The following is a 13,234-nucleotide window of genomic DNA, read 5'->3' on the forward strand; positions in this document are numbered from 1 at the left end:
ATGCAGTTGTGAGGCTTCATGGTGGAAGCCTATTAGACAAATTGTAGATGAATGCAGTGGAGGTGGAAGGATACCAGGTTGTCAGACTGTTCCACAGTCTCATATATATGCCGGCTTGGAGGTCTCATTTAATTATATTATATTGCTGTTTTGGTAGGAATGCAGTTGAGTGGAATTTTATTGTTTCATATCACAGATAAGGCATCAGATTCTAGAGAAAATGCTTCGTTAGATTTATTAATAACATCTGTCATAGTGTCTCAGCCAATGTGGAATTAAAGCTTATGGTAAGTCAAATATGATTAGAATCTATTTTCATGCATGGAGTGGCTTCCTATCACTTTTAAGTATGATGGGCTCCATTTGAACATCTGCAGATTATTATATATGAGTCTCAGCCTAAACAGTGGTATCACCTGTGCCTCTCTTCATCTCATCTGTCACAATGTTTTTCGGTCTTCTGCCTGTGATATTCTACAGGCGGAGTGCAGCCTGGCCTCTGTCAAATCAGAGAGGGAAGAGAAAGGGAATAAAGGAAAGAGAGGACAGCGATGTTAAATTGCATTATTGCTGTGTTGTAGAGACATCGGGCATCTCCCTGCAGCTAGTTGAGCAGCGCATGCGCCTGTTGTTTCTAATGAGCTTGTGTGGAGGGACCTGTGTGGAAACAAAAGGCTGTGCTTGTCGGCTATACCAGACCCCTCCACCCATCCCCTCACTCCCCCAGCCGAGAGCGTGACAGACCAAGAGCAGAGCGCCGGTCCCTTCCTGGTGGCGTGATTAGATTGGGGCCGAAGTCTCCAGCTGGCAGGCCTGTCTGTGACTGGAGGCGGCGGTCCCCAGCGCTTGTCACTGGCTGACACCTCTGACAGGCAGGGGACAGCTTCAGCAGACAGGTTCATTAAATGGCATTTTTTACAGCTGGGCCTCCAAAAATGAGGGCTGGGCATTGTCAAATCTCCAAGTCTTCGGGGGCCCCTGTGTTTTGGTTTAGACCAAAGAGTTGTTGTTATGACAAATTTTTTGATCTGGGCTGTTTGAAATCAGCTTTTTCTCCTCTTTAGCCTCTCTTTTGTTGACAGCTAGCCCTTTGGCCTGTACTTTGTCATGGCAACACAAAAGTTCCCCCTAGCTGGGTAACAAGAAACAGCCAGTCCTACAATACTTTTGTGTTAACGGCCAGAGTTGCAACGTTGTCGCGGTTTTTAGATATAAATCTAATCTTGAGTGATGTGGAGTTGAATGTATGTTTGATGAACATACACAAATTGTATTTTTTCAGTACTTAATGAGTCATTTGGGATCATTTTTATTCATGATATAGCAAACAGAGAATTCAGGAGCTGGATTTATTTCAGTATTAAAATAGTGATGTAATAAAAATGAATAGAACATTATCTTAAGACCACAATCTATTCTCTCTAGCTATCCAATTACCGTAACTAAATATGTATTCACATAGCAGCTTGCGAGTGAGTTGATGGAGTCATTTGTTGTAGCCTTCCCCTGATGCAAATCTGTACGACTTGCCTTTCAGCATTGCACACTGAAGACTACCTCCACAACATCTGGTTACAGAGCCGGAGGGGGGTAAAAGCAACCCACTTTCCAGTGAGCTGCTGCGAGCCCTCAACAGTACGCCTGCAGATCCACAGCCTTCCCTCAATCTCCCTTCCTCTATACACCCCCTCCAATCTGCATGCTGCTTCCTTTGGGCTGTGCTGTCTCTATGACAACTGTTCGAGTTGGGGGTTGCAAAGGTGTCAGGCATGGGCATTACTGGGAGGCGAGCACAAGAGATGCTGTGCTGCACATCCAGCTTCTCCACCTAATACAATTTTAATTGAGCTCCAGAGATTTCGGATGTGGCACGGAGGTCGGCATGAGCTATTCCAGGGAGAAATTAAGATAGCCCGTCTTGCGCTGCACTCTTCCAGCCTGTCACTATCTTAAATGAGCATTAGCATCAGACCTAACCCAGCTGAACATCTCACTCTGACTTCCTTCCCTCTCTATCTACTCCACCTCAATCACCCCCCATACACACACATACACACACACACACACACATTTTTGTACTGTAGGTCCTCACCCCCTCAGCGCCCTGTTATATCTTTATTCTCTCACACTTAACATATGTGTGATTAGAACCTGGGGAGTTGATGAGGTTGCTTCCTGGCTCAGACTGTTGGATAAAATTGTTAAGTCAGACGGAAGTGAGATGGAAGGGGGTGAGGAAAGGTGTGTGGGGGGACAATTCTCACCTGTCAGAACAACTGTTTTGCTTTGCTGTCTGAGCCCAGTGGTGCTGCATACACAGGATTCTTTGTCTGCTCGCTCCCTTCCTTGGGATGATGTTTTTCATTGATTATTTATATTTCACTGACCAAGGTGGTGGTTGCTTTTTTTAAACCACTTGCCTTTCTCTAGTCTAGTGACATTTATAGATCAACTTATGAAGTGAGAAACACTCTAAACGTATATGTGGTTAGGATATGTATTAGATATGGCATAATAATCTCAGTAATGTGTTCTAAATTGATTAACTGCCATTAGTGTGATGTGTTAGTTAATTTATTTAATGGGTTCAGAAATAATGTTTGTATTGAAGCACTATTTAAGATCACCTTACATATTAAACACACATACAGGACAGAGCAACACACCCCACACACTCACAAGGGTGTGTAAACATACAGTTAATGGAGATATAGCTGAGCGATGAGCAGCCACATAGCAGCGACCTAGAAGCAGCTTGTGAGGTTTGGTGCCTTGCTCAAGGGCACATCGGCATTGCTCAGGAGGTGATCTGACACTTCTCCAGCTATCAGTTCACACTCCATACTTTGGCCCATGCTGGACTTGAACCAGCCACCCTCCGGTCCCCAAGCCATGTCCTTGTGGACTGAGGGACTGCCATCCTATTGTTTTGTTGTTAATTAAATGAACACAATGATCTTCTGAATGAAAATAAAAAAAAATCTAAAAATCACTGATCTTTGCTCTGGTCATTTATTGTTATGTGCCCTCATACAGTTTGGAAAACATAAATCAGTCAAGCTGGCTGCACAGTGGCGAAGTGGTAAGCGCTGTTGCCTCACAGCGAGAAGGTAATGGGTTCGACTCTGACTTGTGGCCTTTCTGTGAGGAGTTTGTATGTTCTCCCCGTGTCTGCGTGGGTTCTCTCCGGGTTCCTCCCACCACCACAAACATGCAGCCTAGGCTGATTGGTGACTCTAGATTGCCCATAGGTGTGAGTGTGAGTGTATGTGTGGCTGATTGTCTGCCTCTGTGTTGCCCTGCGATGAACTGGCGGCTTGTCCAGGGTGTACCCCGCCTCTCGCCCATTGACTACTGAGATTGGCTCCAGCTTGGCCCACGACCCGATAACGGACAAAGTGCTTGGAAAATGAATGAATAAATCAGTCAAACAGATTATTGACTGATTTATGTCCATATCAGAGCAAATCAGCAGCTCAGTGGTTTTACTTTAATATTTCAAATTCAGACCTGTTCAAAAAATATTTTACTTGTCATCATTGGCGACTTGTCCAGGATGTAACTTGTCTCCCGCCCAATGTCAGCTGGGATAGGCTCCAGCATAAACCCGTGACCCGGATTCAGTTGAAGATGAGACAATCAGTAATTGTCTCATCTTCAAGAAAATGAATGAATGTCACATATTGTTCACATTGAAATGAACAGCAGTCGTTATCAACTGTAAACTGACATCGGCACTGGTTTTTATCAAGCTATTGCAAATGTTTTACCTTTCTTCCCTGCTAGGTTCTAGCGTACACTGAAGGTTTGCATGGAAAGTGGATGTTCAGTGAGATTAGAGCGGTGTTCTCCAGACACTTCCTCCTTCAGAACACAGCGATGGAGGTCTTTATGGCCAATAGAAGTAAGTGAAAGTGCCAAGTATAGCATCTAAAGTTCATGTCACACCTGTTGTTCATCAATGAGGGATATATGTCAATGTTTTACAGCGTCAGTAATGTTCAACTTCCCTGACCAGCCCACAGTAAAGAAAGTGGTCTACAGCCTTCCTCGAGTGGGAGTGGGGACCAGCTATGGACTTCCACAAGCCAGGTGGGAATTCATTGTTAAATATTTCTAAATTGGTATTTCCTTCACACCGGATGTTACCTCGTCCTTATTGTATGTTGGACCCTCTGTGCAGCTCAACAGAATCATTTGAAGTCCCGTTGCTCCATTCACCAAAGTAGATGTGCAGTGACCCTGACTGAACTGACCTAATTCTCTGTCAGAAGACTTTGTACAGCAGAGCTGCAGCCAGGCCGCCAGCCACAGTCAAATCCACTGGTTCCCGTTAGATTGTCAGAGTGCTAACAGCTCTATATGCTCTCAAAAAACTAGTGGTTTTCCTGGATTCTTATGACATTTTTTTTACGTGAATCAAGAACACCCAAAGTTAAATATGCAATTCAAGAACATTCATTCCAGAACATTTTATTTCCAGCTGTGAATAAAACTCCAGTAGATGACACATCTACTGGATCTGTACAGTACACCTGTATTCATCTGAACTACATATATTTTGTTTGGGGCGAGGGAATTCTGGAAATCCCTGCTGAGACTGTTACCTCGAATAAGCGGAGAAAGATGGACTTTTAATCATTATAATTTTAAAATATCATATAGATGTCCAATATCAAAATATTTTCCAGGCGCGTCTCCCTGGCCACCCCACGGCAGCTTTTCAAATCATCCAACATGACCCAGCGCTGGCAGAGGAGAGAAATCTCCAACTTTGAGTACCTCATGTTTCTCAACACAATCGCAGGTAAGGATTCTCAAGTGAAACTTCATAGTATAAATCTTGAAGTAGCTGGAAGACCGGAAATAATATGTTCTCTTTTTCCACAGCCATCAGTTAAGTAAATAGATTCAGATTTGTTTTCTTCCTTCTCCAGGCAACAATTATAAACCAGTGAAAGTGTTAAGAAAGTGTCATCATTGGATTTTTATGACTTTACTTTAAACTGTCATGATTAACTTTATGCAGTGCGTCAGTGCTACTGAAAATATACTGTCAGTGGCTCTGGTATGTCATATTTAAGAAGCCATGGTAACATTAAGTATAGTGCTGAGCGTAGTAGACTTCATTGTTCTTGAGAGTGTGCTGTTTAAAGCAAAGAGCAGGCGCAGCATATTTTGCCCGATAATTAGTGCCTGGCTTTTTCAGAGCATACACATGTGTGTCTGCAGAGTTGAGAGGTTCTGTTGTCGACTCTCTGATCTGAACTGCAACTAACAGCGAAGGCGAGAGCGATTGTACGCTACTGTGCTCTGAGAGGTGTCATCCTCTTTCTTGCTACATATTCATGCATATTTATATTTAGCTCGTGCTAGAGTTCAATACATTATTGTCAGCTAATTAGATGTAAGGCAGACAGAAAAACATGCCCAAAATTCATTAAAAAATCCCTGGTAATGACCTGGGCTGACAGGGTTGTCAGAACAGTGCAGGGCGAAAGACAGTCAGGGGGTGAGTGCCGGGAAGAGGTGCGGATGGGAGATGGTCTTCTAATTAAGCGCTGTTCCACTGTTATTAACATCCTGCCACCCTAACTCAGGCCTTGCAACTAGTAGGTTTTTTTCATCGTAACACCCCCAACTCTTCCTCCATTCTCGGTCCACTGCTTCCTTTTCATTCTGTGGTGATAACATGGATAATTGTGCTCTTTAGCTTCCCGCAGACTGAATACTCTACAGAATCATGGATTTACCAATGGCTTCTTAACTATAAATTTTTGATGTGAAGGTGTACAGGAGTGTCTCATTTTATGCTTTTTTCTTTATGTTATGCTTTGACATTTTGCATTGATCATTTTGCATCTAGTTTAATAAGCTATTCTTGACAGTCTATACTTCACACAGATGTTGCAAGAGAATATTCTGATTATTATTTTTCTTCTCAAATGCAGGCATTTATTTCTTGCATTGTTTTCTGCAGCAACTGTCCTGTGATTACGGTCCATCAGGATTTTGGGCTGAATGTAAGAAGGCGAGATGGAATTTGATTGACATATTTTTCCATTAATCTATTAAATCTGCATCCTCATGCATCCCGTTTGTCCTGTTATCTTCAATATTTGTACTTTATCTGCCATTGCTGACAATTGTTGATGCGTGCTCGGTGGGAGAAGAGCCACATTCATTCTGATCTAACTGTTCACAAATCAGCAGGAAACAGATATCTGATTAATTATTCTTTTTTTGCTGCTCACACTATCTTGAATAAAAAAAAACACATCTGAGTCACATAAAAGCATACAGCTATTATTATTATTATTATTAATCCTATTGCTGGTGACACATTTGGGGTGTACCCCACCTGTAGCCCATAGCCAGCTGGGATAAGCTTCAGCATACTCGTGACCCGAAAGGCAGGTAAGCGGCTGTAGATAAGACGATTGTTTTAACTACAAGTCAATGGGTGGATGGATTGATAAGAATTGATGTTTGGTGCACCTTTTCCTGCATTGTGATCAACCTCATCAACCGTATGGCCAAAAATGGAAAGGGAAACATGAATGAATGGAAATATATAGCAACATACATTATTAACAAAGCACGTGGTACGAATATGAATAGAATTCAGAAGTGGCAGTGTTTCCTTCTGTAAGTTATTAAAAAAAATTATATGTGGGTTAAATACTATCGTTTGTTTATCTGGATTTATCACCAGCAGTAAAACCTCCATCAAACCCAATCCTGGATTACAGCTGGCCACCACCTGATCTCACAGCTGCATTGGTGTCATCTTCAAAAGAAAAGAAAAGCATTAAAGACAACAATGGACAAGTTCTTGGCTCTTATCATTTCCTTTACACAATTGCCCATCTGATAACCAGAACATAGAGGAAAACCACATGGCCAATCAGCACATTGCACTTGCAGTGACTTTCCAGAGTCATTGGCCTGTAGAAGAATCTATATTCCTTGTATCACAACCATTCTCCATAAAGACACTTACCTTTGGACAGCCCCTCCCATTCACTTAATAATAACTGTCCAATCTTTTGACTTTTACGTGACGTTCTTTTTAAACTTAAAGGCAGCACACACAGGCTCCCTGTAACTCCGTCAGCTGTTCAACTACCCTCAGCAGGCAAAGGCATGGGCAGCACAGACAACATTCCCTCACAGCAGAGACCACTTGCCATTAGTGTGTGCTGGTCTGGCAGAGAGACGGGAAGTGTGTTTGATTGAAGGCTCTGAGACTGGGGGGGGGGCTACTGAAATGGTGCCTGCTGATCCCCCAAAGTAACTGAAGCCTCAAATGTACTTTGCCCTGTTTGAAACCCCTTTGTTGCCTTCCAACCCTTCATTACTTACAGACGTATGTCTGCTCTGTGTTTCTAGGGAGGACATACAATGATCTGAACCAGTACCCAGTCTTTCCCTGGGTCCTCACCAACTACGACTCAGAGGAGTTGGACCTGACCCTGCCAGGGAACTTCAGAGATCTCTCAAAGGTAAATAGTTTGCTTGGCCATTCACTTCAGAATGACAGAGGTGTTAAATTGTGCTTGGATATAATTTGCATCTGATGATACCATTAGAATATAGGGACTTACTGGCTAAAATGGTTTATACATGTTTAAAATCATAATGCCTTGTATGATAAATGATTTATTTTTTCTAAGTGGCTTTAGATACCTCACATAAATCCCCCAAAATTCAAAAAACATAACTTTAAGGCCACAATAATATTTTTTTTCATATTAACATGCCTACTTATAATAAAGAGGTTGCCCATAGAGATGAAAATCAGAGCCGATTTAGTTTATGCATTGACAATGTATTTTCATATTAGCCCAAAGATTATTTGTATCATTTTACAAAGGGAACATATGTCAGTATAAGTTTTATATATTGTTTCCATGGGGGAAAAAATAATTACATGCATGTTTAATATAAATATTATTCATCACGGGTGGCGCAGTGAGTAGCACTGGCGTACCACAGCAAGAAGGTACCGGGTTTGATTCCTTTCTGTGCAGAGTTTGCACCTTTTCCCCGTGTCTGCATGGGTTTTCTCCGAGTACTCCAGTTTCCTCCCACCTCCAAAAACAAAACATGCAATTTAGGTGAATTGATCACTAGTCTAAATTGTCCGTAGGTTTGAGTGTGTGCATGAGTGGTCGTCTGTCTATATATAGCCCTGTGATGCACTGGCGACACGTCTGGGGTGTACCCCACTTGTTGCCCGTAGACAGCTGGGATTGGCACCAGCAACATCTGTGACCCGCAAAGCGGAAAAGTGACTGTAGACGAGACAATTGAGTTTGTCTCATCTACAAGAAAATTGATGAATGGATTAATGATCATGAATGCATGTCATCTTTTATTTAAAATGTGCAAAACATCCATAATGTTTTGTTTTGTTTGCTCAACAGAATTTTGTAGAACAATACTATTTTGTGATCGCTGTAGGATTCATATTGAAGCATTGATCTAGCATATACATGTATTATGTTCAAAAATAGTTTTTTTTTATATTGTATGGTCAAAAACACATCAACCCGTGTAGTAGTAAGATTTCTAGTAATGATGTCAAAGTTCACACAGCATGACACTAAAGCGCCACAACCCTGAGGAAAAGGCAGCTGATCACTCTGTGGCCTGTTTTATTTGTTCACCACCTCCCTTCCTCTGTCTCTCTCATTCTTTCACATGCACACTGCAGTTCACTGACCTCAAAACAGTCACATTCCTATCTGAGCTCTCTCTCTTGCTCCCTTTATCAATCCCTCATTCTCCCTTGTTTCGCTCAAAGTGCTGACATTTTGACTAAGAAGCTCCATTTGCCATCTCCGTTCTCAGTATGTATCAGTTTTCAGAATTTTAAGGCATGTGAGTGCTGTATCTGGCACTGGAGGAGGAGAGGACCTTTAGAGTTCCTACTACAAAAAATATTTTCATGTTACATGTAATGTTTTGAATTTGAAAAACGGACTCCCAGCGCTTCAGTGTTTCAAACATACATCTGTGCTCTGTGTCTTGCTATCATCATTTCAGCACTTCTCTTTTAGTGACTCCAGTCTGTGGGATATCCAAGTAGGTTTAGAGAGCCACAAAATTGTGTGTGTTTGGGGGGCTGAACCATATGCACCCCACCTGCCCTGGGGAGACAGTTATGTATTGTAATGTATTCCAGTGACATCCTCCCATGCTGTTTCCATGTCTGAGCTGCCTTCATTAGCACGAGTTCACAGCCCAAGTCTCCTGACAGTTGTCCTTGGAACCCTGGGGCTCTTACCTCCAAAAGTTCACAGCCAGTGTAGCAGTGAAGGACAGCAGGCCCCACACTCACTATGCCTGGTCTGCCTTTTTGTTCAATTATGGATCAGAGATTGCAACACAGTCTTCAGAGATTTGTTCATTGTATATTAAGTTTGTGTGTTTCTCCCTGAAGTGTTGTGAGGTTGTGTACCTAACAACACGTGTATCATCATGAAGGCTGGGTGTTGCTTTCACATTTCTTTACTCGTGTTTTGTTGTATTTACTAAATACTAAACTAAATACTTTTTAATTTAAAAATATTCATTGCTGTCAAACATAAAAACTTGTAGAACTTATAGCAGAAATATTATAAAATGAAGAAATTGCATATCATATGGACGTATTTATTTGTGTTCTTTTAACGTATTTCGGTCTGATACCCTACCCTAATTTTTTACACTTTTTTGTGTTTATTTTTTCTCCACCTGAAAAATACAAATCACTTACTTCATGTTGTGTTGTTGTTCCCTCTATACACCATTGAGATGGAGCATTATGAAGATAAATTGTTATATCATTACCCTTACCTTAATGCCCTTGACAAAGCTTAAGTCTAAAGACAGCTAAATTACAGGCCTTAAACTGACGTGTGCTGCTCATTACACATTTTGGGAAACTTCTTTTCCCACAGACTGGAGGCATGAAACCTGTTTGCCATTTACAGGTGACTCAACCTTGATTGACAGCATTGTAAAAACTGCAGCAGAGCTCTGTTATGCTGCCAAATACCATCCTTTAAAAAATGTTGCACACACCTACAATTACCTGCTAGCTGGGCTTTCAGTGATGTGTGAACAGTGCTTCAGAACACTTCATTTATTTTGCCTGAGGTCCAGAGGTCTGCATATTTGGTTGTCAGATTCACGTGATGTGTGTATTTCACTAGATGAGCGGAAGCTAATCTTTCTCGTAGCTCTTTGTCAACGAGGTAGAAATCAACCCTATAACTCCTACAATCAAAACATCCACCTGGTACTTTTTGTATTTTTTTCCTCAATAAATGTGTCAGAAAATGGCCCTTTTTAGCCAATTATTTGCCCCTTTTTCCAGGAGAAATAGATGTTTCGAAATATTGTATGTATTTATCAAAATTATAGGTTATAAATGGTTAAAACAGTTCAATTACAAAATAAAATAAAAAGATTTTAATTTTCAACAGGTTTCTCTTTAATTTAGCACATACGTATCAGAAATATGTTATAAAGTAAAATTTCAACAGACAAAATTTGAGATGGACCTCCTTGGAGAGATAAGCCTGTTTTAATGTATTGTCTGCTATGGCACGAAGTAACAAAGACAGAGCTTACCTGATAGAAAGACCCATCCTTATGGTTATTTCTGTCATGTAGCCTTCATCACCGTTCCCATTGGGATTTGTGGGAGCATATATTGAGCTTCAGCCTGCATTTGAGCAACTTGATTGCATTAGAACAGAGCTGAATGTAGCATTGCCTCCGACGAGGCAAGCAAAAACAACTTATCCTGACAAAGCACCATAGCAACACTGTAATTACTTTTTTTTTCTTTAAATATTAAATCCAGTATGTGCCTCATTGGGATGTGGCTTAGATATAACCAAACACATTGAAGCACTCAGTGTACACATCCCATGTTAATGCATCCCATGGAGTACAACACCAGGAGTGATTTTGATTGAATCTGAAGCTATATCTAAGTTTGATCATACTCAGTTTGGTTGTGTTGATGTATTTCACTGGGTCAGGTGTTACACAAGATATGAAGTCAGATAGGAGGATGTGTGAATGTGGGAACTGTCTGAACCAATTGCTTTCATCACATTACATCATCATGTTTTACATTTTGTTCCGTCGTCCACCTTTTCATCCGTTCGTGCATCCAAAAACATCTACTTGCAAGTAAGGATGAAATGATAAGAGTTATGTGGTCAAATGTCAAGATCAAGGTCAAGGTCACAGGTCTGACGTCACATCTGCTCCAGTCTCCTGAAGATGATATATCAGGAATGCCTGCCGAAAATGTTGTTACATGTGGCACAAATGTCCATTTGGATTTAAGGATGAAGGTATCAACTGGTCAAAGGTGAAAGGCACGTTGTGACTGCAGCCCTAGGATTAATCGTTAATTGTAAAAAAAAAAAAAGAAAAAGCATAAATTGCGATGATGTTTTTAAACATCTTCTTTGCAATATTTTGTCATGCAAAAATAATTGGTCATTTAGGCTCGACCTATTGCTCTATTGGTCCAGCATGTGAACACACTTGTCAATTCTATTCAGATTTTTGTCTGTCCTTAGTGACAAGTTCATTGCATTGTGGTTTATTCATTTTGGTGTGTTTAGGCTGTTTTAATATCATATACTGTTTTCATTTTGTGACATAATTGAGACAGTCTCAGAGATTTTTAAAACAGAGAATATTTTTTTTAAAGATGCAACAAATTCCTAACCAAAATCCTGTATATAGATAGAACAATGGATTTGTGTTCCATCTTATGTGAGTATTTGTAATTTTAACTTCCATTAACCTGTTTTTTGGATTAAAAAAAATCTATTTTATATTTCAATGTGTTTGTATATATATATATATATACAAACACAAAATCTCAAACCCATTTTTCTTTTCTTCAAAAATTGTAATAACATAATTATAATTTTAGCATTGCACTAGAAGTCACAGAAGAAGAGTCTTTCTACATTTATGCTTATGCTGGACAACTTGGGAGAATTGTGAGCATTGTTATCTTAGTAATGTTTTAGCAAATAGAAAAATTAATAGGAAACAAATTCATCGTTAATGCATTTGTATCTCTTCCACCTTATTCCAGTCGTGACCATGTTCATTTTAATTTAGTGACAGAAATAGGATTGTTGCAGTAGAACGAGGTAAAGATATCCTTTCTGCATGTATCAAGGTTAGAATTTAAAGATGTAATGTTAATAACATAATTTATTTTAACAATAATAAAATGGCTTACTCAGTTGTGTGGCTTCTACTGGTATCATTATATTGTGGGCTTATTGCAATGATTATTAGTTATTACAAAAGACTGACATTTCCTAACAGCTTTGTTCCTATTAATTGTTCTTTGTTTACACACATTCTATTATCTCCATCTTTCATTATTACTTACTTGTTCCTCATTCCCTTCCATCTGTCACATGTATAACATGCATTTACGTGCACTAACTGCGGTTTTACGTAGTGCGAGACGTTTTGTGGCTCGCACCCTTATCCAGCTGGGCCGAGAAGTCACATGCAAGGCTATTATCACCCCATAAATCTATGCAGATCTCAATAAACTTCTCTTTCAGTCTATTCAATTGCGCTAACACTGATGTGGACTACCATTAAATCTTGTGTAAGGACCAAAAAAAAGGCCCTATATAATTTTGACACAACTCTGTGCCACACATGGATGCAACCATTTTCTAAATGACCGAGTGTCTGTCTTTTCTATTGACATTGCAGACAAACTGTTCCTCACCAAGAGAATAACAGTGTAATTTTAATGATGTATAATTGGCTTTATTTTTTGGCACCAGCCTCAGACCATATTGAATTGAAGCATTTTATTTTATTTCTTCTGACCTCTGAGCTGCAGTTTTCAGGTAGAAAAGCTATCATTGATTATGTTACCTGTCTCTCTACCCCCTCTGTATACAATTCAGTGTTACTGAGTATATTAATATTGACTGTCAGTGTGCCTCCCAGACTCTTATATTGGACTGGGTGATTGAAAAGGCAGAGAAGGAAATTTATTCAACACTAAATGTATTTTTAATGTGATTAATTTTGTTGCCTTAAGAGCACATGAAAATTACACAGCTGCCAAAGGGCAAAAACCCAGTGATGGTGTCAGAGCAATATCGACATTATGACTGAGGCTCTGGCTAAGTAATGAACCATGATGTCCAAGATATGGTCTAACCATCCTCGA

The 13,234-nt window shown here is 40.2% G+C and overlaps 1 protein-coding gene across 1 annotated transcript in view; it reads left to right on the forward strand.

Moving 5' to 3' along the window:
* The window catches only part of nbeab (neurobeachin b), a 143,968-nt gene that overhangs the window by 109,196 nt on the left and 21,538 nt on the right, over positions 1–13,234 (forward strand). The window contains 4 exon segments of the mRNA XM_068745474.1: positions 3,787–3,904; positions 3,990–4,092; positions 4,692–4,807; positions 7,393–7,505. Of these exon segments, the coding sequence (XP_068601575.1) occupies positions 3,787–3,904; positions 3,990–4,092; positions 4,692–4,807; positions 7,393–7,505 (450 nt within the window).

This window comes from Brachionichthys hirsutus, chromosome 11, assembly GCF_040956055.1.
Source record: "Brachionichthys hirsutus isolate HB-005 chromosome 11, CSIRO-AGI_Bhir_v1, whole genome shotgun sequence".
In the NCBI taxonomy this organism is placed as follows: Eukaryota; Metazoa; Chordata; class Actinopteri; order Lophiiformes; family Brachionichthyidae; genus Brachionichthys; species Brachionichthys hirsutus.